Source organism: Chionomys nivalis, chromosome 11, assembly GCF_950005125.1.
Source record: "Chionomys nivalis chromosome 11, mChiNiv1.1, whole genome shotgun sequence".
NCBI classification, from domain to species: Eukaryota; Metazoa; Chordata; class Mammalia; order Rodentia; family Cricetidae; genus Chionomys; species Chionomys nivalis.
Window position 1 is genome coordinate 39,241,691 of NC_080096.1, and position 27,465 is coordinate 39,269,155.

Here is a 27,465-nt window from a genome sequence, read left to right on the forward strand (position 1 = left end):
CTCTGCCTCCCGAGTGCTGGGATTAAAGGCGTGCGCCACCACCGCCCGGCAAGTAAATAAATTTTTAAAAATATATAAGTATATAAGCTAAACAGAAAATTCCAAAAGTAAATAATTTACAAGCTTCAAATAACTTAAAGCACTGCACTGTCATAAAATTCCTATTTTATTCTCTTATCTTACCAGATGTGAATAAAGGAAAAACCAGTATGTATAATGGCTCAAGGTCATCAACAGTTTCAACTGGAAAAGGGAACTTACTACATGCCAGTGAAACTTTATCTGATGTCCATGATGAAACCAGACACAGGATTTTCTGTAGGCGACAGACAACTATTTCCTCCTACATTATAATATGTATTAGAACAAGAAAAGGCTTGATTTATTTTCTTCTGTTCCACTTACCTTAGCCCAGTAGCGAAAGGCTAACACTAAGGGAGTGAAGACAGGCTCCACTTTGCCAAGAGCAGCAAGTAAGTCAGTAGTGAGACATGCCATATCATTTCCAGCACTCACTCTACATAGTAAACCACTGTGAATGAGAAAAAAATTTTGTTGCATTAATACCTTTAAAAGCAGAATGCTTCAAAAACCCAGAGGCTATCTTTTTCAGTCAATTTTTTTTTTTGGTTTTTTGAGACAGGGTTTCTCTGTGGTTGTGGGGCCTGTCCTGGAACTAGCTCTTGTAGACCAAGCTGGTCTCGAACTCACAGAGATCCGCCTGCCTCTGCCTCCCAAGTGCTGGGATTAAAGGCATGCGCCACCACCGTCCGGCTCAGTCAATGTATTTTATTTTATTTTATTTATTTATTTATTTATTTATTTATTTATTTATTTATTTATTTATTTATTTATTTTTTGGTTTTTTGAGACAGGGTTTCTCTGTGGCTTTGGAGCCTGTCCTGGAACTAGCTCTGTAGACCAGGCTGGTCTCGAACTCACAAAGATCCGCCTGCCTCTGCCTGCCAAGTGCTGGGATTAAAGGCGTGCGCCACCACCGTCCGGCTCAGTCAATGTATTTTAATAACCAGAAAAGTTACTGCATGAATGGAGAAATGGTTCAGCAGTTAAGAGCCTGTACTATTCTTGCAAAAGCCTGCAGCTGTTTCTAGTATCCACAAAGATACACATATAATAGCAATTGTTTTCAGTCATAGCAAAACATTTTTTTTCTGCTCCTTTACTTATTGTGTATGAACATGTGTGCCATGATATGTATGTGGAAGTCAGAGGAAATTTGTGGAAGTTAGTTCTTTGCTCCATGTGGGTCCCATATATCAAACTCAGATGGTCAGGTTTAGAGACAAGCAACTTTATCCACTGAGCCATCTTATAAGCCCACATTTTTGGACCATTTAAGGACAGGATCTTGCTATAAAGCCCAAGCTAAGATTACAAGCTCAAGCCACCAATGACACTAACACATTCAATGTCAATTACCATAGCGTGCTTCTCTTCTAGTTCATTCTTTTTTGGGGAGAGGCAATTTTTTTTTGTTTTTCGAAACCGAGTTTCTCTGTAGCTTTGGCACCTATCCTGGAACTCGCTCTGTAGATCAGAGGGAGGGATCCGCCTGCCTCTGCCTCCCGAGTGCTGGGATCAAAGGTGTGCACTACTACCACGTGGCTTCTAGTTCATTCTTTATGGTTTTGTACATGATAAAATTTTTAAAAATTAATTTAGTAGCTATACTTCTCAACTCTTATTCTTATTCAAATTTTCATAGTTTTGTTGCTACTTTCAAGTTAAGGATTGGAATTTACTTATTGATCCACAATTTATGCTTTTGTACAGTGAAAACAGGCGCTACCTTAAGTGGAATGAGAGGAATACAGTGGAGAGTTATCCAAGGGAAGGGAGGGGAGTAGCAAAAAGAATGAAGCTGAGGCTGTCATATGCAGGCAATTAATTACAACATGAAAAACACTGTTTTCTGTTTTGTTTCCATCTACTAGACTGTCTTAAAAGATATAAATCTGGACAAATGTTTATCCTCTCCCAGTCTCGATTTTCTAATTTAGAAAAAAAGGAAGTTGGGCTGGCAAGATGTCTTAACTAGCCAAATAAGCCTGAAGACCTCAGTTAAACCCTTTACAACCAATCCCAGTACCCATGCAATGCTTTAAAGGAGTACTTACATTATAAAGTTGCCTTCTGACCTCCACACGTCATGGGACACAAATGTCCACACATACACACACCATAATACAGAAATACTTTAAAGTCCAAACTAGATCTCTACAAAATCTTTTCAATTTGAATTTAAAAAAAAACCCCACAATCTTACACTACAAAAAAAAACAACTTAGGAATCAGCAGAAGAACATTTAACTCTTTTTGTAAGTTTCTTCCATGTTAAATCTCAAGTAGTATTTAGTTTCTTTTCATCCTTCCTTTTTTTTTTTTTTTTTTTTTTTTTTGATTTTCTGAGACGAAGACTCACTATGTAGCCTTGGCTGGTCTGGGACTTGCTATGTACACAGGGCTGGCCACAAAATCAGAGACGCCTGCCTCTGCCTCCCAAGTGTACCAACACACCCAGTACTTTTACCTTCTCAGTCCTACATATATCTGACTAGAAAGGCAATGAGTCATGCTAATTAAATGAAAACTAGATTGTAAGTAAAATATTTCCTACATTATTTATCTTGTATGCGTATGTACACATGCATGCACGTACTTAAATGGAGGTCAGGAGACAACTTCAGGAGTCAGGTGTCTCTTTTTACCAGGTATGTCTCACAATAAGCTCAGTTCTTCAGGCTTGGCAGCAAGTTCTCTTACCTACTAAGTGATCTCACCAGCCCCGAGATTATAACAGGCAGTAAAACCTTATCAAGAGTTACTATTTCAGCCGGGCGGTGGTGGTGCACACCTTTAATTCCAGCACTCGGGAGGCAGAGGCAGGCGGATCTCTGTGAGTTCCAGGCCAGCCTGAGCTACAAGAGCTAGTTTCAGGACAAGCTTTAAAGCTACAGTGAAACCCTGTCTTGAAAAACAAAAAACAAAACAAAACAAAGAGTGGCTATCTCTTTATTTTTATATTTCCAGAGCAATATAGCACGTGCACAAAAGTAAATGTTCTTAGTATTGATGGGTGACTAAATGAATTTAGGCAGAGAAAGAAAGAGAGAATGGGGGAGAGAAAAGAAAAAGAAAGAAAGGAAAAGAAAATGGAGGAGAAGGGAAAGGGAAAGTTTTACCTAGAGTGCTTTAACTCTGCTAACTCAATTTCTTGTTCACATGCATTTGGTGTGTCATTTAATAAATGACAACTCATATGGTCATATTAACCTAATGAGAAATCTAAGATATACAATTTCTTACTTTGGAAATGTTTGAATCAAATTTGGTTCCTTTTTTAAAAAAATAAAAAAATAATGGGGTGTGTGTATGCACAGTGGCTTACATGGGATACAAAGAGTAGAACTCAAGTTTGTCAGGTTTATGTAGTAAATGAGTCATCTTGTGGGCGTGTGTATGTGTGTACTAACATGCATGGGTACATTCACACATGTGTGTGGTGGTCAGACTCATGGTGAGTATCTTTGACTATTGTTCTCCTCCTTCTTGTTTAATAGATCTCTCATTGGACCTGAAGCTCAACATCTTAGATAGGCTGGCTGCTCAAGAAGACCCTATGATCTCTCAAAGAAGTAGGATTGCCTAGCTTATTATCTCAGTGCTAGCGATTCAAACTCAAGTCTTCATGCCTCATGCTTGTGCAGCAAACCCTTTACCCATTGAGCAATCTCCTCAGCCCAAGTTTGTTTGTTTTTATAAATACCTTTTTTCTTCATTACCAACCTTTTCCGATCTTTGCACACCACAACAGGAACTTTAGCATGAAAATCAGATTCCACATCTACATATAATGCTAATAAGAGAAGAGGGGGAAAGGTAAGTTAATGTCAGCATTACTAAGTATTCACTAGTAAACAATAAATAACAGTTTCATTCTAAAAATCACTCTCATTACTTCTGTGGGATAACCTACTTTTCTAATTATGAAAATGATAAACCCCGAAAGAATCTCTTACCTCTCCTAGAGTCATTTCTTGTATACCACAAACCACAAGTATAGTCTTAAATACCATTTGGAAATTAGAGGCACCTTAAGAAGGACTTTTAACATCCCTAAATGTTTGAATATTTTCAAATAAGTAGTCAGACTTCACAGATACACAGCAAAGAGGGCACATCACTTCTGAGGGCTATATATAGTTATAGGAGAACTTATACTTTGCCATTCAAGTACAACTCTAGGCCTCACCCAATTAATATTTCTAAAATCTGACTAATGAAAGATTCTTAGGAGGAATTAATGAGAGTGGGGTGGCGGGCAAAGCCTATCACCAAAGTAGATCTCAAGTCATAAATATCTACTTCAGAGTCTGGGGAGATGGCCCTGCAGGAAAATTCAACCTCTAGTACCCATGTGCTGGAAAGGGAGAACCAAATCCTACAAGTTGTCTTCTGACTTCCAAATGCATGCAAGCACGCATCCACCCACAAGCATGCACAAGGACATAAAATAAATTTAACTTAAAAATTAAAAATAAATATTTTAAGATAAATAGATTGACATTTTGTTTGGGAAGAAAAACCTCAATGAAACTCTAGTAGTATTTGATGAGATAATTACCAATTTAAAAATATGTACTGGAAACCCATCATGTCAGAAATGCTATAACATACAGTAAATATGGCAGTAACTTATGACACAAAAAGCTCAACAAGGGATTAGGAACACAAATATAAAAACAAATCTGTTGATGATAGATTTCTAGAGGATGCAATGAGAAAATTAAGTGAAACATAATTTTAAAAAATTAGAAAAAGCTTTTAAACCTACATTATATGAGTGAAGATAATCTCTCATGTGAAAGGTATATTAATAGTTAAAATGGGCTGACATTTCTCAATAACTCTCGAGAGATAAAAGCCATTATGTCTACCTCCTATGTTTAACTGGTTTATGTTTTTAAGTTTTTGTGTAATTAGAAACAAGTATTTATTAATAAAAGCAACTCCTTATAAACTAATTTCCCAGAGCAACGGTCAACAAGAAGCTCATAAATAATAAGCTAATAAGATGACTCAGATAATAAAGGCCCCTGCCTCCAAGCCTGACAACCCGAGTTCAATTCCAGAGACTAAAAGAACAACTATCATGCACACCAAAAATGCCACAAATACCACACACTCACTCACACTCACACTCTCTCTCACATAAACACACACAAAAGCGCACACACCTAAATAACCAAAAAAAAGAAGGATGAGTCAACTAATTTACCAGTTTATAATATATGTTTTAGAGCTTGATTTGAAACACCACACTCTTTTTTTTTATTTTTTATCTATTAAGTATCCTTTCTTATAAAAGCATTCCAGACAAGTAACATGGAAAAGCTACTTGGTGTGATTCAGCTGATGTAACATAAATGATTACAATAGACTATAGCTACTTCAAGTGGGTTACTGCTTCGAATGAAAAGAAAGCGGCCAGGATTGGTGGCACACGCCTTTGATTCCAGCACTCAGAAGACAATGGCAAGTGGATCTCTGTGAGTTCGAGGTCAGTCAGGTCTACAAAGCAAGGACAGCCCGGATAGTAAAGGCTACAAAGAGAAACTCTGTCTTGAAAAACCAACCAAACAACAACAACAAAAACAAAAAGAACAAACAAATCAGGTAGAAAGAAAGCATGTATACACAATGTATGAACACATCTTTATTCTACATCTCTCCCTAATTGTCCTTCATCAGTGACCTTCCAATAAGATGAAGATAGATCTATTTGTCTTCATTTACACATGAAATGATGGTAACATAGTCGCTCTCTTTTACCTAAAAGAAATAATTTATAAAACACCAGCAAATATCTGCAACCCAAGGTAGCATCAAATGCTGTAAATACTCATCTTTTATTAATCATACATGCCTTTGAAAAATTTTAATACAGGGCTGGAGAGATAGCTCAAAGGTTAAGAACACTGGCTGTTCTTCCAGAGGTCCTGAGTTCAATTCCCAGCAACCACATAATGGCTCATAACCATCTGTAATGAGGTCTGGTGCCCTCTTCTGGCATAGAGGTATACATGCAGGAAGAACATTGTATACATAATAAATAAATCTTTAAAAAAAATTTAATACATAAATTAGGCACTATAAAAGATTAGTAGGAGTTAATGAAACAGAACAGAACAATTACAACATAATCAGTTATATGAATGTGGACTCTCGTCTGTACATGACACTGCAGAGAATCTAATAACCTGAAAGTGGAAGAGCTACTAAAAGATAAATTGATGGAGTTACTGAGAATGGAATGAGACTTAAAAATGAGGAAGGGCTACAGAAATGACTGAGCGGTTAAGAGCAATTGTTCTTAAACAAGGACCTGGGTTCAGTTCACAACACACACCCACATGTTAGCTCATATCTGTCCATAACTCTAGTTCCAGGGAATCTGAAACCCTCTATTGACTGCTGCAGGCACAATCACACACATGATGTTCATATATGCATGCAAGTAAAACATCATACACATAAATTAAGGAAATATTTTTTAAAGAGGAATTGTTTGTTTTTAGAATATTCTACCTGATTTTCGATTGTAGTTGAATGCAGGTTAACTGAAACCACAGAAAGCAAAACTGAGATAGTGACTGGACTATAGCTCACTGACAAAATATACATCTAGTGCAAGGCCCCGGGTTGCATCCCTCGCACTAAACAAATACATAAATAAGTAAATCCTGAAGATAAGGAGAGGCTATTGTATTGAAAGGTATTTTTTTAATGCTCCAAATCCCATAACAATTTTTAATTTTCAATTTTGACACAGTACATCTGACTTAACCAACAGGTCAATTATATTTCCAGAGACACCTACTATAAATATACATGTATATTTATATACGTATATATGTGTGTGTATGTGTGTATGTGTGTGCGTGTGCGCGCACGCGCATACTCATACATGGTACCAATTTTAACTTGGTTAGCCATATGTAAGCAACACAGTGCCTATACTATTAGAAAAATTTTTATGAAAGAAGAAAAAGCAAGAACTTACTACTTTTTTTCAAAATTCCAAGCACTTGTATTAGAAGATCTGGATGATTCATCTAAAAAGTTTCATTAAAACAAAGAACAAGTAGCAGGACATTAGTGAGAATTCAATTTGATTAAACAACAACACTTAAACAAAAATAATGCTCTGTATTTTAAAATAATACAATCAGAGTAGTATTTTTACTTTATGTCAACAAATCTTGTTCAGAAAAGTACAATTACAACAAATGCTGAACTATTTATTATTCAAGGAAAACAGAAACCAAGTTTACCAAATGACTATTAAATAAACTAGAAATTTAAACACCAAACTTTCATTCAAATCAAGTATCTATGAGCAACAACAACAAAAAAAGCATTAAAAAAAAAATAACATTGTTCTGGCTAATTTTATGTCAACCTGACATGACTTGAACCGAACTTGGGAAGAGGGAATCTTGATTAAGAAAATATTATCACTAGACTGGCCTGTAGACAAGCCTGTAGTGCTTCCCCCACTCCTTGGTTGATGTGGTGGCATTCACGGGCTGGTGGTCCTGGGTGCTGTAAGAAAGCAGGCTGACCAAGCCATGAAGTGTAAGTCATTAATCAGCAGTTCCTTCGTGGCCTTTGCTTCAGTTCCTACCTACCTGGAGTTCCTGCCCTAACTTCCCTGGATGGACTACAAGCTGCTAAAATGAAATAAATGTCTCCAAGGTGTTTTATCATAGACCCGAAACTCTAAGACAAATATGAAATTTTGACTATTAACTTTTTAAAAATTGTATTATTGTATTTGACAGAATAGAGTATATGTCACACAGCCACCATGTGAAGCCCGAAGACAACACACAGAGTCAGTTTCTCTTTTCAAGTTGATGTGGGTTCCAAGGACTGAACTCAGGTCACCAGGTCACCAGGCTCTCTTTTACCCATTGAGACATATTGCCAGACCTTGACTGACAATTTTCAATGTTTGACTTGACAAAAATTAGCACTGTTAATGCCAAATATTATTGACAGTTGATAATAACATTACCTCACTACTAGGTCTTATAAGTATTTATCATTTACCAGGCTATATGTGTATGTTCATCTCATTTAATGTAAAAACTGGGCCAGTGTGATGGAGCACTTTTAATCTCAACACTTGGCAGGGGATCTCTCTGAGTTTAAGGCCAGCCTGAGCCACAAAGAGCTCCAGAACCAATCAGAGCTACATAGTTGAGACCCTGCCTCAAAAGCTGAAACATTATCCCTTATTTGGAAGATAGAGATGGAATTCCAGTAGAATACGGCCCAGGCTCTTACAAACACCATTATGGCCCAATGTGCCTGTAATAGCAGCATTCAAGAGGCAGTAGCAGGAGAAGTACAACAAGTTCAAGGACACCCTGGAATATACACTGAGTTCCAGCCAGGATAAATAGGGAAATTTTATCTCAAATAAACAAAACCAACAAAAAACGTTTTTTATCCTGTTTTTTAAAATTGAGGAAAACAATGTTCAAAGAGATCAAGGAACCTGTGCTGTTTTGTTTTTCAGTCAGGTTTCAAATTTAGCTTTCTGGTTTCTATTTTTCCACTTTTTAATACTGCTTACCCAAAGTAGGAACTAGTCAACAAGCTCAAATGTAAGCACTTTTCCCTTTTATTATTTTCCTCTTTTGGCTTTTTTCTCCCACCTGAATGTTTTTACTCTCCCTATTTGAAATGTAAGAGTAACTTTTGGGGGGGGTGGGGAGAGGGGTTTCAAGACAGGGTTTTTCTGTGTAGCCCTGGCTGCCCTGGAACTCACTCTGTAGACCAGGCTGGCCTTGAACTCAAAGATCTCCTTGCCTCTGCCTTCCAAGTGCTGGGATTAAAAGGCACGTGCCACCACTGCCCGGCATTAAGAGTAACTTAAAAACACTGTTTAGTCTTCATGGTCATACTCAATAAGTCAAAGGTTTTTTTTTTTTCCTTCCTACCTCTTTTCTAAAAGATAACCCATAAGTATCATAGAAAGAAGATTCTTATTTAATTACTTACCTTGGGAGGAAATTTTATATCTATATTAACATCACTGCTTTTTAGAGCAAACTTTGTTAGAGATGAGCCATACAACCTCAGTGAACATTCTGGAATAAAGAAAAAACACAAAAGCATGTAACTGCAAATATGAGTATTTTTTTAAAAATTGGGAAGCTGGAAACATGACTCAGCAGTTAAGAGCACTTGCTGCTGTTCTTGCAGAAGACCAGAGATCAGTTTCCTGTACCTAAATGGTGGCTCATAAACATCTGTGACTCCAGTTTCAGGTACCCAATTGCCTCTTCCAACCTATCAGGCATTCACATATACATTCTAAACATGAACGCACACTAGATTCCCACACATACAAAACAAATAAATAAAAACATCAGGAAAACTATACGTAACTTCAATCACATGATTATGGCATAATGATTTTCACAAAATTGACATCCTTTCTAACTGGATGGGTATCATGAGTACAAGAAGAAAGTACAAGGAATAAAAACTACCAGAAAAGTTCAGTGTTCAAATTGAAACAATTCATTTAGAAACCTATCAGATTATTTAACAAATGCACTCATCCAGCAATGCTCTGTCATAAAATCCATTTATTATTTTAGATGCTTATACAACTTTAAAAAAAGGATCATTCAAAACAAATGCTTTTCAAACTACAAAGCAACTCCAAGTAAACTGATAGTGCAAACTTTTAAACAGAAAAAATTTGTGGCTACAAGATAAACAGAACCTACTTGGCTAGATTGTTCTCAAACTACTGTATAATTTACCTATATGTCAAAGAAAAAAAAAGATAGGCATCAACCTATACTTGTGTAAATGTATCAAATAAACCTAAATTCATAGAACCTTGAACCCAAAAATAAATTAAACTAATGTTTCCCTATTATAAAGCAATAAAAATGTTATTTGGTAATGTTATAATGTTTACACTGAAAATATATAAAATAAACGCTAAAATCCACTTAGAAATCAATGATAATCAGGGACTCAGTACTCAAGAATATTTGCTGCTCTTCCTGTGGACCCAGGTCCAGATCCCCAGCACCCCATCAGGAAACTCACAATCACCTGTGTAACTCCAGCTCCTAACACCTTCTTCTGGCCTCTGTAGGCATCTGGCACATGTGTGGAATACATACACCTATAAATATTTTTTTATAATAAAACTCACTCTCTTAAAAAAAATACTCATAAACCAATGTAAAATATATCTTACCAATAAAAAATTACCCACGTTTGGCATTTTAAAATATCTATTTCTCATACCACAAAATTATACTACTTTTTTTTTTTTCTTAAAAGAAAATTCTAAAATAAAAGCAATTCCTCGAGAGTGAGATGTTAAAGGCGCTTATTCCCTGAGGAACTGAGGTGGATACCAGAACACATATGGTAGAAGGAAAGAAGTTTTCTGATTCCACATTTACTTGTCAGGCCATACACATTCACAAACAAAAAAATTAACGAACAAAAAAATGTCATTCCTAAGACACTCAAATTTGTCTATTTTAAGAAGCAAAAAAAAAAAAAAAAAAAAGGCAGGGCACTGGTGGCACACGCCTTTAATCCCAGCTCTCGGGAGGCAGAGGCAGTTGGATCTTTATGAGTTGGAGACCAGCCTAGAATAAGTTCCAGGACAGCCAGAGCTACACAGAGAAACCCTGTCTCAAAAAGAAGAAAAAAGAATATACAATAAGAAATTTACCCTAGTTCAAGAGGAAGTAAAGGAAAATTTTGTGATTCTAATAAATATGTAAAATGGTTTAGTACCTGGTAAATATGTCATTATAACCTTTGACATTTCCTCCACAATGTCCTGGCGGACTCTGAGGTCATCATCTGTTATTCCTTGTTCTTTTGCTAATTCAATAACTGCAACACTTAAAGCAGCCAAGTGAGCAGGGGAAGGAGATGGAAGAGATCGCAGTTCACTTTCTTCCTGTTTTTCCTGTTAATAGAATGTTTCACAACAATAAAAAAGTTTCCATTTTAATGTCCTTATATTTAAGAAAGAAAAACAGAAATAACAAATATTCACATGAGAAATAAAACATGTAATAAGTGAAGCAAAGAAAAACTTTTGCTTTTAGGATACAAGACTCAAGGAATTAAAGGTACAACAAAGGAGTTTATTAATAAGATTTTTTAATAATTTAAACTTTTTTGAGACTATAATTAAATCATTTTATTAAGGGCTGGAGAGATGGCTCAGAGGTTAAGAGCATTGCCTACTCTTCCAAAGGTCCTGAGTTCAATTCCCAGCAACCACATGTTGACTCACAATCATCTATAATGGCGTCTGGTGCTCTCTTCTGGCCTGCAGGCATGCACACAGACAGAATATTGTATACGTAATAAATAAGTATTTTTTAAAAAATCATTTTATTAAATTTTTTAAAATCTGTTCTACTGGAACTGGAGAGATATCTCAGAAGTGCGGACTGCCTTTGTGAAGGACCCATTCGAGTTCCCAGCACCCACATCCAGTGGCTCACAACTGCTTTTATATAACTTAAGTTCCAGGGTACCGGATACCCACTCCTTGACTCTGCTAGCTCCCACAGGGAGTCATCATACACTTACGTACTCACTCATAAATAAATAAATATCAAATAAATAACCATTTTAAAAGAAGAACATAACATTTTAAAAATTGTTCTACTGTATTATTGGTACAAATTCTGAAATTCTACATCTAAGCTAACACAGAGGTTCAACAATTGACTCATGATTCCGTAGCAACAAAGACAGCAATCTTAGGTAAAAAAGAAAAGTCATCAATCATATCTAATCAACACAGGCAGCATCAAGTCAAGTGGTCATAAGAACACTCGCTAATACACAAAGTTTATAAAACATAAGGTTTTATAATCAAATAATGCAAAAGCTTCTATGGAAACGCAGAGAAGAACTACAACCCAGACTTTCTGGAAGATCAGGTGAGAGGATTCTTCTCAGAAGTTATCTAAGCTGAGAGTATATATTATTAGTATTAGATTTTTAGAAAGAAAATTAGTTAATAATATGCTTAGAAAAGTACTCTATGCAAATTTGTGTGAGATAATTTAATAAGAATAATTTAAAAATTACAAATTCTGAAGTGCAAATGTGTGAGGATTTCTGGTCTGTACTTTTCCAGCCGCATGTCACACCGTTTTCCTTCTAGTTCTCTCCTTCCCTCTTACTAGATTTACTCACATCCTTACACACTATGTCCACTCTTCTCTGGAGACCTTTCTTTATGATGTTTTAATGCACCACACTTACTTTTTGCTTTTTAAACTACTATATCAAAGTTCAGCTCAAAGGTCACTTTCCAGAGAAACTTCCCCGTTCTAAACCAAGTAAAATGTTCATTTCCTTCACATTATTTCTCCCTCTAATAAGACTTACTGTACACAAACTGCTATTCACCAATTATTGGGAACAGGAACCATGATTCTTATTCACCATTATGGGCATCTGACAATCAGACAATGACTACTCCGTACGGAAAGTAAGATAGAAAGACGGGAAATGAAAGGTGGAAAAGCACCTCATCCCAGAGTCCAGTTGAAGAGTCTTAGTGAGAAGTCAAACTTCCAGCACAGTAAATGTTTGCTGTGAAGACTACAGAGATAATATTCATTTCATATATAGCTATTTTATATTAAAATAGCAAGTACACATGTGTACTGTGGCATGTGTGCCCATGTACAAAAAACAAATGTTAATAAATGTGAAAGAACTCTCAAAATAAAAATGTCTTTGGGGGCTGGGAGGCTGGCTTAGTGGGTAAGAAAGTTTGGTAAGCATAAGACCCGGAGTTCAGCTCCCAACAGCCATGTAAAAGGCCAAGACTGGTTGAGCACACCAATGAAGACAAGAAAATTGTTAAAAGACTTTTTGACCTGTAGGAATAACTCTCAGGTCAGTATATAGATAAGAGACCGTATCTCCGTATCTATAAGGAATAAGGTAGAAACTGATAGAGTATGACAACCAAAGTCATCCCATGGCCTCAGTACAATACAAACACATTCACCCCCTACACACACACACACACACACACACACACACACACGTCTCTTAATAAATCACAACTCTGTTTACATTGGTTGTCCTGGAATTCCTTTCTGAGTTGAAGCCAAAGATCCAATTTCACCTGAGCAGACGTACTAAAAGATTAAAGGAGCAGGGTGGTGACAGCGCACGTCTTTAATCCCAGCACTGGGGAGACAGAGGCAGGTGGATGATATCTGTGAGTTCAGGGTCAGCCTGGTCTACAAGAGCAAGTTCTAGGACAGGCTCCAGAGCCTTCTCATTGCTGCTGCTTCTCCTGAAAGATGGGTAATCTGTACCTGACAGTTTTTATTTTATGAATCAATTTTCAGCATGATCAAACTGGTTCCTAGAAGGTTCCTTCTAATCACTGGAGATAAAGAAGTTAATTACAGTTATTCAAGACTATCATTTCGGTTACTTCACACCTCACTATTAGGTTTGTAAGTTTTAAAATGGTCTCATATACTTTTACAATTCAAAAAGTAAAGGTTTTTAAAGATATTAACTTACCAAAATATTTTTTTTATGTCGTTTTTCCTTTATATGTTTATGTGCTCCTTGGATGTTTTCAATGTGAATTAAGCAAAGTTTGCATAGATAACGGCAATTGGTATATTCCGGTGATCGCTGAAGAAACAAATTTAAAAATATACTTTCTCAATAAACAAATAAATGACAGACTATATAAGTGAACAATCTTACTAACTTTAACAGGCCCAAACAGGTACCAGTGAGCTGCTGTTGTAGTTCAGTGGTAGAATACATGCCCACCATGTGCTAGGACTTAGGTCAGACACTCCAGTATCACAAGAAAGAAAACAAGTAGGCACTGCAAGAACATGTGTTTTAGTAAATACCCAGTGCTTAAGTACCGAAGATATAAATGACTTTTTCAAAACAGTCACTATAGGATATCCTAAGTACTAACTTCAAATTATATCACAAAAATGCTAAATAGGCTTCCTGCTCCTCAATCTTTATTCCAATGGTATTCCCAAAATCAATTTCAAACTTAACTTTTGGTCTTTTTGAGTACTATGAAAAACAAAATGTACTCTTTATGCTGTGATTTTAAATGAATGGCACAACTATTCATTTTAATTTCAAAGGCTAAGTTTTAAAAATATTCCAATCAATCACCATACCATGAGAATAAATGGATAAACTCTTGAGGTAACCACTCTTAAGAAACAATCTGGGCATGGTAAAAATGTAAGTTATAGTACTTCACTCATGATTTTATATGTTTCTCAAAATAATAAAACAATAATTACTAAATGCTTGCTAGATACCAGACATTACGATAGATGATATATAATGTTCTTTTAATTCTTAATAATCCAGGAAGATTAATATTTTCATTTTATAGATATGAAAACCATGGCAATTAGTGTAGTGATATTTTGTTTTAGCAAATAAAGCTTGCCTGAATGAGAGTGCAGAGCTAAACTACACCACTAGAGGTCAGGGACTGGTGGCACACACCTTTAATCCTAGGACTCAGGAGACAGGGGCAGAGAAATCTGTTAGTTCAAGTCCACCCTGGACTATACAAGTTTGAATCTGCCTACAAAAGAAACAGAGCTCACACAAATGTAATCCCAGCCGTTGAGATCCCAAGTCTTTGATCCCAGCACTAGGGAGGTAGAAACAGGAGTGATACGGCTGGGTCAGAGACAGAAATAAGACAAAAGGAGACAAGAGCTCATAGTCGTTTGAGGTGTTGTGGAGACAGATGGAATCTGGAAATGCAGTGTGAGGACAGAATCACCCCATCAGTATGAGCATTGGTAGAAGTAAAAGAACTCTGTAGTGACTAGCCTCTCTGCTTCTCTGATCTTCAGCTTAATGCTGATCTGGGTTTTTATTATTAATATCAATTAGAATTCATGCTACAGCTTGGGACTTCACAGGGTTTCAATAGTACTGAGCAGGAGATAATGAATTTCAGTTCATGCATATATCAACAAAGACAACAATTTTTGTTTGGTTGTTTATTTATTTATTTATTTTTCCCTGAGACAGGGTTTCTCTGTGTAGCTTTGGAGCCTTTCCTGGAACTTGCTCTGTAGACCAGGCTGGCCTTTAACTCACAGAGAATTCACCTGTCTCTGCTTCCCAAGTGCTGGGATTAAAGGCGTGTGTCACCACCACCCAGCTAGTCAAAATCTTTTACAATAAAAAATTAATAAAAACAATAAATGCTGATTTTTAGAGCACTGTTTCTATTGCCTTACACTAAAACTTCAGTAATACGTAGTATTTTGTTTCAGATTAATTTTCAATATTCAGTGCAACTCCTGACAAAGTGGTTCTCTCACCTGGGACTACAGATTCTTTTAAAAAAGATTTTATTTATTTGTATTTTATGTGTGTGAGCATTTTGCTTATAAGTATTTAAGTGCACCACATGTGTGCAATGACCCCCCCAAGATCCTCTAGAACTGGAGTTATAAAAGGCTGTGAGCCACAATGTGGGTGCTAGGAACGGAACTAAGGTCCTTTGTAAAAACAGCAAGTATTCTTAACACTGAGTCATCTCTCCAAACTCAATAAATGATGGTTTTTTGGGGTTTTTTTCTTGGATTTTTCGAGACAGGGTTTCTCAGTAGCTTTGAAGCCTGTCCTGGAACTAGCTCTCATAGACCAGACTGGCCTCGAACTCACAGAGATCCGCCTGCCTCTGCCTCCCGAGTGCTGGGATTAAAGGCGTGTGCCACCACCGCCCGGCAATAAATGATGTTCTTGAAGTAAGAAACTTGCTTCAATTTAACAACAACCTTACCATAGATTACAAAAAAAACAAACAACATTTATAAAGTGCAATTTATTAAGTTTTAACTGTCAGTGTTCTCCACTTTAATGATAAAGGATTTAAATCTCAAGAATTGAATAATTTCCTAGAGGCAACAAGCATATAAATGACACACAATCTATTTATTCTAATTTTTATCACATGAAAATTCTTTCAGATCAGTTAAGTCATTAAAAAACTTTCTTACTTTTCCAACTACAACTATGCATTAACTGAGCATTTTAAAATTCTTGTATGTGAGACATGCTTCATGGAGCTGAACAATGAACAAAACAAACTCCTGTCAGTATGAATTTACATTCTAGTGCATGAAGATTAATAATAAAGGTAAGATACAAATAAATAGGAATATAGACAAGAGAGGAGTTGCTTTTTAAAACATGGTCACCACTTAAAGACCTTTTAATAGGGCTGGAGAGATGGCTCAGTGGTTAAGAGCATTGTGTGCTCTTCCAAAGGTCCGGAGTTCAATTCCTAGCAACCACATGGTGGCTCACAACCATCTGTAAAGAGGTCTGGTGCCCTCTTCTGGCCTGCAGACATGCACACAGACAGAATATTGTATACATAATAAATCAATAAATATTTTTAAAAAAAAAAGACCTTTTTATACAGTGACTTAAAGGCAGTATAGAATTGGGCTGTTGTAAGACATCTGGAGTCATATACAATACTCCAGGCAGAGAAAGAAACTAATGTCTGGAGCCAAGAATATAAGCAAAATGTTTATGAAACTACACATTACATTTTATAAGGCATATTTCAATGTCAAGTTATAGGAAGGAAAACTGATTATTAATGCTGTCCACTTGTTTGAGAAGTACCCAAGAGATGAATAAATGTTGCATAGGTTGAGGAATAGGGGCCTCTTTCCCCATCTCCTTCCCTTTGGGAACAACAATTCCTCTCCTTCACCACACCTTCTCGACCATAAAGAACTGTAATCTCTGAAATGTGAGCTAAAATACGTTTCCCCCTTTTTCTTGGTTTTGTCAAAAGAAAAAAATGATTGATACATTATAAAAACACTAGTATGACTAGTAACTGGGCCAGATCTCAAAGTCCTAAGGATTTCTGTTTTCACTCTAAGAAAAACTGCCGGGCAGTAATCGTTTCCCTGCCAGTAGCCCTATTCGTTACTTGATCACTTTACATTTTTACAAGCCTCAGAATACTTTGAGACATCTGGTGGCACACGCCTTTAATCCCAGCACTTGGGAGGCAGAGGCAGGCGGATCTCTGTGAGTTCGAGACCAGCCTGGTCTACAAGAGCTAGTTCCAGGACAGTCTCCAAAACCACAGAGAAACCCTGTCTCGAAAAACCAAAAAAAAAAGAAAGAAAGAAAAACTTATAACATGTAAGGGAAAGGTATCTAAAAATATTTATGTTAAGGTAGGCATGGTGGCACAAGCCTTTACTTCTAGTACTTGGGAAACAGAGGTAACAGACCTCTATGAATCTGAGGCCAGCACAGTCTACAAGGTGAGCTCCAGGCCAGTCAAAGAGTTCCAGGCCAGTCAAAGCAGCCACACTAGTTAGTCATACAGGTTAGTCAGTAGTGGCACATAACTTTAATCCCAGCAGCCACACTAGTTAGCCACAGAGGCTGGGCAGTGGTGGTGCATACCTTTAATTCTGGCACTAGAAAGGAATATAACGGGAGGAGACAGGTCTCTGGGGATTAGTGGAGGCAGGATAGCCCACTTCGGTCTGAGATAGAGGTAAGAGCCAGTTGAGTGCTGCTTTGCTTTTCTGATCTTCAGCTTGAACCCCAATATCTGTCTCTGGGTTTTTATTATTCATGCTACACATGTATGTTTGGGCATGTGTGGGCCACAGTACAAATGTAGAGGTAGGAGGACAATCTCAGCTGTCATTCCTCACCTTCTATCTTGTTTGAGGCAGGGTTTCTTATTTACTACCATGTGTACTAAGCTAGCTGACTTAAGAGTTTCTAGATATAACTTGGATGCCCTTGTATTTGGTGCATCAATATTTAGAATTGCAAAATCCTTCTTGGTGAAGTTTTTTCCTTTGATGAATATGTGGTGTAGTTCTCTATCTCTTTGGTTAGTTTTGGTTTGAAGTCTATTTTGTCAGATATTAAAATAGCTACACCTGTTTGTTTCTTGGGCCCATTTGCTTGGAATACGTTTTTATTCTTTTACCGTGAGGTGATGTTGATCCTTGATATTTAGGTGTGTTTCTTGGATGCAGCAGAAAGATAAATCTAGTTTTCTAATCTAAAAAAAAAAAAAAAAACAAAAAAAAAGAGTTTCTAGATATTCTACTGTTCTCATCAGCTGGGATTACAGACACATACTACCATTTCTGGTTTTACGTGGATTTAGCAGAACTAAACTCTAATCCTTATGCTAGTGTGGTAATCACTTTAGCCATTTGAGCCATCATTTTGGTTCTAAAAAAGTTTTTTTTTTTTAACTTCATTTTACTGTTCAAAAAATGTATGTATAAAAAGGTTAAATAGGAGGCTGGAGAGGTGCCTCATAGGTTAAAAGCACTGGTTGCTCTTCCAGAGTACCCAGGTCCAATTCCCAACACCCATATGATGGCTTACAACTGTATTTTTTTAAATACATATGTTGGGGAATATTAATTTTCAGGTGTGTGACTTGTTTATTCTGCATTTAATTAACTGTAAAGCTCTGATTCTTTGCCTGTCTAAAACACCTGAGGGTATTACTAAAGAAATAAACGGCCAATAGCAAGGCAAAAGCAAGGATAGGCAGGGCTAGCAGGCGGAGAAACAAGGAAAGAGAATGAAGAGAAAGAGAACAAGGAGAGGAGGACATCAGGGGCCAGCCACCTAGCCATGGAGTAAGAAAAAAACAAAGGTATACAGAAATAGAGAAAGATAAAAGCCCAGAGACAAAAGGTAGTAGGGATAATTTAAGCTAAGAAAAGAGGGCAAGAAAGAAGTCAATCTAAGGCTGGGCATTTATAACTAAGAATAAGCCCCCTTGTGTGATTTACTCGGGAGCTGGGTAGTAGGCCCCTACAGAATTTATCTAACTTTATGTGCATTGGTGTGAAGGTATCAGATCCCCAGGAACTGAAGTAACAGACAGTTGTGAGCTGCCATGTGGGTGCTGGGAATTGAACCCAGGTCCTCTGGAAGAGCAGCCAGTGTTCTTAACAGCTGAGACATCTCTCCAACTCCACAACAGTATATTTTAACTCCATTCCCAGGGGATCTCTTTCAGTCTCTCATGCACCAGGCACCTACATGATGCACAGACACACAAATGCAGACAAAATACCCATACACATTAAGAAAAAAAAAATTGAAGGGTTAAACAGCATATGGATTGTTACCCACCAGTAAGTGACTGTGATAGACGTGAAAATCCACGTATGTACTAACATGCACACTAACTCTAATTTTGGACCAACTGCTATGCACTAATAAAATACCAAACAGGAAGAAAGTGCTCTCTCAAAGATTTCTTTCATCAATTTAGGTATCTTGTTTTTCTAAACTATATAAAAATCATACTATTACCATCATTCCTTTCCATTTTAAGAACAATGATCTCTTTGTATACACATTTATGTACATCTTAAGTATGTATTTCTCTGTAGTCTGGTTTGTAATTTTTCAGTATCTAGTGGTGTTTTTATTGCTAAGGCTATGAATGTGTTTTTGGTTTAAGAAATTAGTTAATTAGCACTCAGACACAAGACATCAAGAGAACAGTCCCTTATTTATAAACTTAGGGTAGAAAACAAGAGAAAAACAATTTAGCAAAGTATATCGTAGTATTTAGTAATTTATTTTTATCAATCTGAATAACTTTTAACTTTTGGGTGGTCTGAACCTAGGGCTATTGCTTGCTAGGTAAATGCTTTGCCAATGAACTACATTTCCAGCTAGACTTTTAACTTTTAATGAAAAAAAAAATGCCTTTTTTTTAAATCAATATATACCCAACATCCAACACAATTGTTAGCATATAACAAGCATTCTTTATTTACTAAATGAGGGAGTAAATCATTAGTCAATAACTTATTTTATACCAACCAAAGTAGTATTTTAGTAAATATTTTAAGCTTTTAAAAACAGAAAACACAGGGGCTGGAGAGATGGCTCAGTGGTTAAGAGCATAGCCTGCTCTTCCAAAGGTCCTGAGTTCAATTCCCAGCAACCACATGGTGGCTCACAAGCATCTGCAATAAGGTCTGGTGCCCTCTTCTGGCCTTCGGCATACACACAGATAGACTGTTGTATACATAATAAATAATAAATAAATATTTAAAAAAAAAAACAGAAAACACAGAGACTGGAGAGATGGGTCAGTGGGTAAGAATGTGTACTGCTCTTGCAGAGGACCCAAATTAAACTCCCAGAACACAGCCAACTGTAACTCTAGCTCCATCTGATGCCCTCTTCTAGCTTCTGAGGGTACCTGCACTCACATGCACATATTCCCACTCAGATAACACACACGTAATTAGAAATATTATTAATTATATATAATTATATAAATGTTATTAATATTAAAATAAATATTTTTAAAAATAAGAAAAAACGGTAATATTAGGAAGGCATGGTCATTCATTCATATAATTACAATATCCAAGAGCCTCTGAAGCAAGAGCACTGCTTACATATAAAGTTCAGCCTGGGGTAGAGTCATGAAATGGAAAAAAAAAGGAATGGGAGGGGAAGGAAGAAGCAAAGGAAAAGGAGAAGCAGAAATAGGGAAAGAAAAATAAAAAACAAAGAAAGGGGAAAAGAAAGAAAATAGTAAATATTTTATGCAGGCAATATCATCTCTCTGGTATTCAGTCAACTCTGTCATCACAATATGGAAGCAGGCAAAGACAATAAATATATAAAGGAAATGAGTACAGCTGTGTTCCAGTAAAAGTTTACAAAAAAATAAGGTGACATGTATTTTGTCATATTCAAACAAAACAAGGGGGCAGTCTATAGTTTGCTAATGCTTACAATTACTAAAACAACGCATGTCAGGTGTGATGGCATGCTTTTAATCTCAGAACTCAAAAGGCAAAGGCAGTAGATCTCTGAGCTTGTGGCCAGCCTGACCTACCTAGTGAGTTCCAGGCCAGCCAAGACTACATAGGAAGACCTGTCTCAAGAAAAAAGAAAAAAAAAAAAATGCTGGGCAGTAGTGGCACAGGCCTTTAATCCCAGCACTCAGGAGGCAGAGGCGGGTATCTCTCTGTGAGTTTGAGGCCAGTGTGATCTACAGAGTGAGTTCCAGAACAAGCTAAGGCTGTTACACAAAGACTATTTTTTTTTTTTTTTTTTTTTTTGGTTTTTCGAGACAGGGTTCTCTGTAGCTTTGGAGTCTGTCCTGGAACTAGCTCTTGGGAGAGAAGGAAGGGAGGGAGGGAAGGAGAGAAGGGAGGGAGGGAGGGAGGGAGGGAGGGAGGGAGGGAGGGAGGGAGGAAGTTGAATACTACAATAATAAATAAAAGAAACATGAAGCATTACACTCTGCAAAAAAAAAAGTTATAAAGCATACATTCCTCCCTCAATAACTAGCATAGCGGGGCTGGAGAGATGGCTCAGTGGGTAAGAGCACTGGCTGCTCTTCCAGAGGTCCTGAGTTCAATTCCCAGAAACCACATGGTGGTTCACAATCATCTGTAATGAGACCTGGTGCCTTCCTTGCCAGCAGTACATTGTATGCTTAATAAATAAATAAATCTTTAAAAAAAAAATAACTAGCATAGCATAGCATACTTTTTCAAGTCGAAAGATGTGATCTCTTTCTAGACGTTCTTCTGCTTGTTTCAAGCCTAGCCTCTGCTCAGGTGTCAATGCAGACTCATCTATCACAGTAGCATTTTCTAAATAGTCCATCTCAGAAGAATTTTCTTTATTAGATTCTTCACTCTTCATTTTACCTGCAAAAGAAGCAATTATATCAGTTATCGTGATGGCAGTAGTAGTGCACTCCTTTAATCCCAGCACTCAGGAGGCAGAGGCAGGCAGATCTCTGTGAGTTTGAGACCAGCCTAGTCTACAGAATGAGTTCCAAGACAGCCAAAGCTACACAGAGAAATCCTGTCTCAAAAAACATAACAACAAAAACCAGTTATTATCATTAAAAATTATAAACTTAAAAAATAAACACTTAAGTAGGGTGGGAATTCTTTTTTTTTTTTAGTTTTTTCAAGACAGGGTTTCTCTGTGGTTTTGGAGCCTGTCCTGGAACTAGCTCTTGTAGACCAGGCTGGTCTCGAACTCACAGAGATCCGCCTGCCTCTGCCTCCCGAGTGCTGGGATTAAAGGCGTGCGCCACCACCGCCCGGCTAGGGTGGGAATTCTTTCACTTGGTTGTGCAAGCTATTAGATCAAGTTAATAAATATGATATTTATATATCACATATATATATAAGAAATGTGAATGGTGAATTCAGGAGATAGCTTATTAAGTAAGGATAACTGTCACTAAGCCTGATGTCCTGAGTTCAATCCCCAGAACTCCTATGGTGGAAGAAAATACACTCCCACCAATTGTCTTCTGATCTCCCTACATGCAAGGTACACACACACACACATACAATAAATGAATAAATGTAACATTTTTTAAAAAGCAGTGCTAATGGATTGAAGAGATAGATGGCTTAGCAGTTAAGTGAACTAGTGACTATAGCAGTGGATAGGTAGAAGCATGCAGACCTAAGTTCAGGGCCAACTTGGTCTACACAGTGAGTCAAAAACAGTTACGGCTACAGAGAAAAGACTGTCATAAAGCACCAAAAAAAAAAAAAAAAAAAAAAAAAAGACTACCAGCACCTACATGACAGCTTACAAATATAACTCAAGCCCCAGGGGATTAATGCCTTCTTCTCACCTCCACTAGTACCAGGCAGAAATGATATACAGACATACATTCAGGCAAAACACACACATTCACAAAACAACATTTTAAAATTTTAAACCAGTGCTCTATTCAATCGATAAAATACCCCATCATCTTCAAAAGCTAACTACTTAGAGAAATCCTGACAGTCAATCTTACGTTTGGTTGCTTGATTTTGAGGTAGCTAGGACTAGGGTGTGTGTGTGTGTGTGTGTGTTAAAATATTAAAGCTCTAATATTCTAAACCAAGAAGAAATAGCATTGAAATTGGTACATTTCCTACCAAAGGTCATGGGACTGTCCAGAATAAAAAGCAAACTCATAAATAAGAATGTTATAAGAAGAGAAATGGAGAGATAACTATAGGTAGCTGAAGAGAGAGTAGTTAAAAGCAATTGTTATAAAAGACTCAGGTTTAGTTCCCAGCACCCACATAGCAACTAAAAACAGTCTGCACTTTCAGCTCCAGAGGATTCTGGTCTTTGAAAGCAATGCACATATACAGTGCACAGCCATACATGCAGGCAAAAGATCCATACACATAAATTAAAATAAGTCTATTTGTTTGTTTGTTTTTAAGATAATGTCTCTTTACCTAGCCCTGACTGACCTGGAACTATGTCAATCAAGCTGACTTCAAACTCAGAGGCCCACTTGGTTGAGTTACTACCAGGCTCAATAAATCTTTTTTTTTTTAAAGAATGTTATATAAAACATAAATACTCAAATGTTACTAGGTAAGATTCAGTGCCTTAGTTTTTTGCCTAAGAAATGGTGTCTTGGAGCTGAAGAGATAGTTTATCAGTTAAAATGACTGTCTGCTCTTCTAGAGGTCCCAGGTATAATTTCCAGCACCCACACAGCAGCTCACAACTACCTGTAATTTCAGTACCTGGTGATCTGACACCCTCTCTTCCAGCCTCCACATGCACCAAGCACACATGTGGTGCACAGACATACAGACAGCCAAAACATCTATACATATGAATAAAACTATTTTCATTAAAAAAAATAATAAAGTTCATACTATTAGCCCCTGCCAGCTTGAATGCTGAGTACAGTCTCACAACTTGCACAGTAAGTGTTAAAAGTAACAGGCAAACACTGATGCACTATGTGGTATTTGGAATTATCTCCTAATATTTGGGAAATGCTTATTGACTTTTATTATAGAACTATGAAGGACGAAATCTAGTTTATTTCTATAGTTCATGAAAAAGAACAGTAACAAGACAATATCAACAATATAACCCTCTTTTTTTAAAAAAAAAGTGTAATTTTCCCTACATGACTATCAACTAACAATAGCAAATCCCATAAAATTATCATTTCTAACACAATAATTGGAAAAAGCTACATGGCACTTTTTTTTTCTAGACAGGGTTTCTCTATGTAGCCTTGGCTGGCCTCAAACTCAGAGATACACCTGCCTCTGTCTCTTAGTTGCTGGGATTAAAGGCGTTGGCCACAATTCCTGGCTACATACCATTTTTTAAGTCAGAAATAGGGCAGAGCATGGTGGCATACAAATTTAATGCCAGAACTCAAGAGGCAGAAACAAGTGGACCTCTTCAAGTTCAAGGTCAGCCAAGTCTACATAGCAAATTTAAAGAGAGCCGAGGCTACGTAGTGAGACCCTAAGTCAAAAATAGAGCATATACTGCTCTTCCACAGGACCAGGTTTTGATTCCCAAAACCCACACTGGGCAACTCACAATCAGCTAAAATGCCAGCTAAAAAAAAGATCAAAGGTCTTTGACTTCCTTGAGCACCCAAACTCATATGCACACAGACATATATAAAACTAAACATAAAGTAGGGGTGGAAAAATGGTGCAATGGTTAAGAGCACTTAACAACTCTTGCAGAAGACCCTGGTTTGGTTACCAGCACCTACACCAGTTAACTCAATTTCCAAGGGATTTGATACCCTCTCACCTCCACAGGTACCTGCAGCCACATGGTGCACAAATACTCAAGTAGGCACTCATACATACACTAAATAAATTTTTGAAAAATAAAATACCCTAAACACAAGGAAAGTGCCCCAAACTATGTTCCATAGATCACAAGTATTTGATAAATGTTGAATATCCTTATAAACAAGAAGTACAGAAAACCTTGTATATGAATGTTTATATGATTAGTGGGTGGCAGTCAATAGAAGAGGGTAATGAATAATGAATACCAATTTATAGTGTTTCTTGAAGACATGATTGAAAATAAGGTGGCACAGCCTTAATCCTAGAACTTGAGAGGCAGAGACAGGCAGACAGGCAGATCTCTGAGAGTTCGAAGCCAGTCTGGTGTACAGAGTATGTTTCAGGAAAGCCAGAGATACAAAGAGAAATCCTGTCTCAAAAAAATAAAAAATTAAAAAAAAAAGAAGAAGAAGAAGAAAGGAAGGAAAAGAAAAGTAAAAAGAGAACTCTCAACAGAGGAATCTAAAATGGCTGAAAGACACTTAAGGAAATGTTCAACATCCTTAGTCATCAGAGAATTAGGAAACAACCTTCCTCAAGACCCAGCAATACCACTTTTGGGTATATACCCAAAGGATGCTCAATCATGCCACAAGGACATGTGCCCAACTATGTTCATAGCAGCTTTGTTTGTCATAGCCAGAACCTGGAAACAACCTAAATGCCCCTTGATCGAAGAATGGATAAGGAAAATGTGGTACATTTACACAATGGAGTATTACACAGCAGAAAAAAATAACAACAGCTTAAATTTTGCAGAAAAATGGAGCTAGAAAACATCATTTTGAGTGAGGTAACCCAGACACAGAAAGACAATTATCACATGTACTCACTCATAGATGATAAAGAAAGCCAGCCTACAAACCACAATCTCAGAGAACTTAGACAACAATGTGGATACTAAGAGAAACTCACATATATATAAAAGAACTTTGGGTAACTGTCCAGGCAGCAAGATGTCTCTTGTCAATTCTAGAGTTTTGGAAGTTGCTTACAATGTACTTCCTATTTACTTAGGTAATATTGTATCCTTCTGAGGTCTTTGATAGAGTTGAAGAATAGATAGTAATAATATAGTTTTCCTTAGTTACAATAAGAGATAAAGTAGATATAAATATTGTAACTGTAATTCTTGCTTGATAACTGTTTTGTTATATATAATTTTACTATGTTAGAGATAAAGCCTTCCTTTTTGTTTAAACAGAAAAGGGGGGGGGAAGTAGTTCAAGTAGTAGTTCAAGTAAACAGTATATATCTCAATCAATCTCTGCTTCCAATTTCACTCCTAACAAAAAATCTGGTGCACAAGCCAAAAAGATTTTTAAAAAGAAATAAACTATCTTTGATTTCTTTAATGTCTTCTAAAATCACACATAATGGTCTTTGTCAATTGAAAAGCCCCTTCATTTTATGCCCTCTAAAAGGTGAAATCTTTATCATGTGCTTAAATTTCTGCTCTAATCAATACTGAATTTCATTCATAATCAGCCCATACTTAATAATGTAGTTACCCAATCTAAAGGCCATATAACAAAATTTAATCATGTACATTCTCAAGTTTTTGCCACTGAAAATCAGTTTTGTAACACATCAAATACAATGATTTTGTGTGTGTGTGTGTGTGTGTTTTAATAAATAAAGCTTGCTTGAAGATCAGAGTGCAGAGCTAAGTCACTAGAGGTCAGGGAGTGTGGTACACCTTTATTTAATCCAAAGACTCAAGGCCACTACACTCTAAGCTAGACAAGATTGAATCTGTCTAAAAAGAGACAGAACTCACAAAGTGTTCCCAGTACTCGGGAGTCACACACCTTTAATCCCAGCACTAGGGAGGTGAAGATAGGAGTAATATGGCTGGGAAGAGGGAGGTATAAGAGGCAGGAAGAGACAAGAGCTCATTGCAGTCAGGCTGAGGATAGAATCACCCCTTTGTCTGGGCCTTGGTAGAGATAAGGACTCTCTAGTGGTTTGTCTACTTTGCTTTTCTGATCTTCAGCTTGAACCCCAATAATCTGTCTCTGGTTTTTTGTTTTGTTTTGTTTTTTCATGCTACAATCAAATAGGAAGATTTCTTGAGACCTAGGTTGGGTTTTGGTTTTCAACTGTAAACACATGACTGGGTCACAAATAGGAACCCAATATATACCTATTTATAGAATAAATGAGAATATATTACCAAGATCATTTAAAACTGGGGAGCTAGGTAGAGTTGTAAATTTATGTAATCCCAGCACTTCTGAGATTGTCTAAAATAGGAGGATTAATAGTTCAAAAGGATGGAGAGATAGAGATGGCTCACCATTAAGAGCACTCACAGCAGTCCTGACCCAACCACAGAAGAAGCAAGGTGTGACTGCCTCGCTGAATAAGGTACCAAGCCACGTGTTGGCACAGACAAGAATAATGGGTTAATATAAGTTATAATAGTTAATAAAAGCCTGAGCTAATGGGCCAATCAGTTTATAACTTAAAAAAAAAAAAGAGAGAGAGAGAGAGTATTCACAGCAACTCACAACTATCTATACTCCAAGGGATCTGACACTGTGGCACAGATATATAGATATATATGTAGACAAAACACCAATGTACATAAAATACAAATAAATAATTTTTTAAAAATTCAAGGCAAGGGCTAGAAAGATGATTCATCAATTAAGAACACATA

At 36.8% G+C, this 27,465-nt stretch overlaps 1 protein-coding gene across 7 annotated transcripts in view; it reads right to left on the reverse strand.

Moving 5' to 3' along the window:
* The window catches only part of Tut4 (terminal uridylyl transferase 4), a 93,354-nt gene that overhangs the window by 55,250 nt on the left and 10,639 nt on the right, over nucleotides 1-27,465 (reverse strand). For all 7 annotated transcript variants that reach the window (XM_057785060.1, XM_057785056.1, XM_057785054.1 and 4 more), the window contains exons 3-9: nucleotides 21,694-21,857; nucleotides 13,654-13,770; nucleotides 10,870-11,047; nucleotides 9,094-9,182; nucleotides 7,085-7,136; nucleotides 3,808-3,877; nucleotides 406-532 (exon numbers count right to left, since the gene is read on the reverse strand). In XM_057785060.1, the coding sequence (XP_057641043.1) occupies nucleotides 406-532; nucleotides 3,808-3,877; nucleotides 7,085-7,136; nucleotides 9,094-9,182; nucleotides 10,870-11,047; nucleotides 13,654-13,770; nucleotides 21,694-21,857 (797 nt within the window). The remainder of the gene's footprint in view (nucleotides 1-405; nucleotides 533-3,807; nucleotides 3,878-7,084; nucleotides 7,137-9,093; nucleotides 9,183-10,869; nucleotides 11,048-13,653; nucleotides 13,771-21,693; nucleotides 21,858-27,465) is intronic.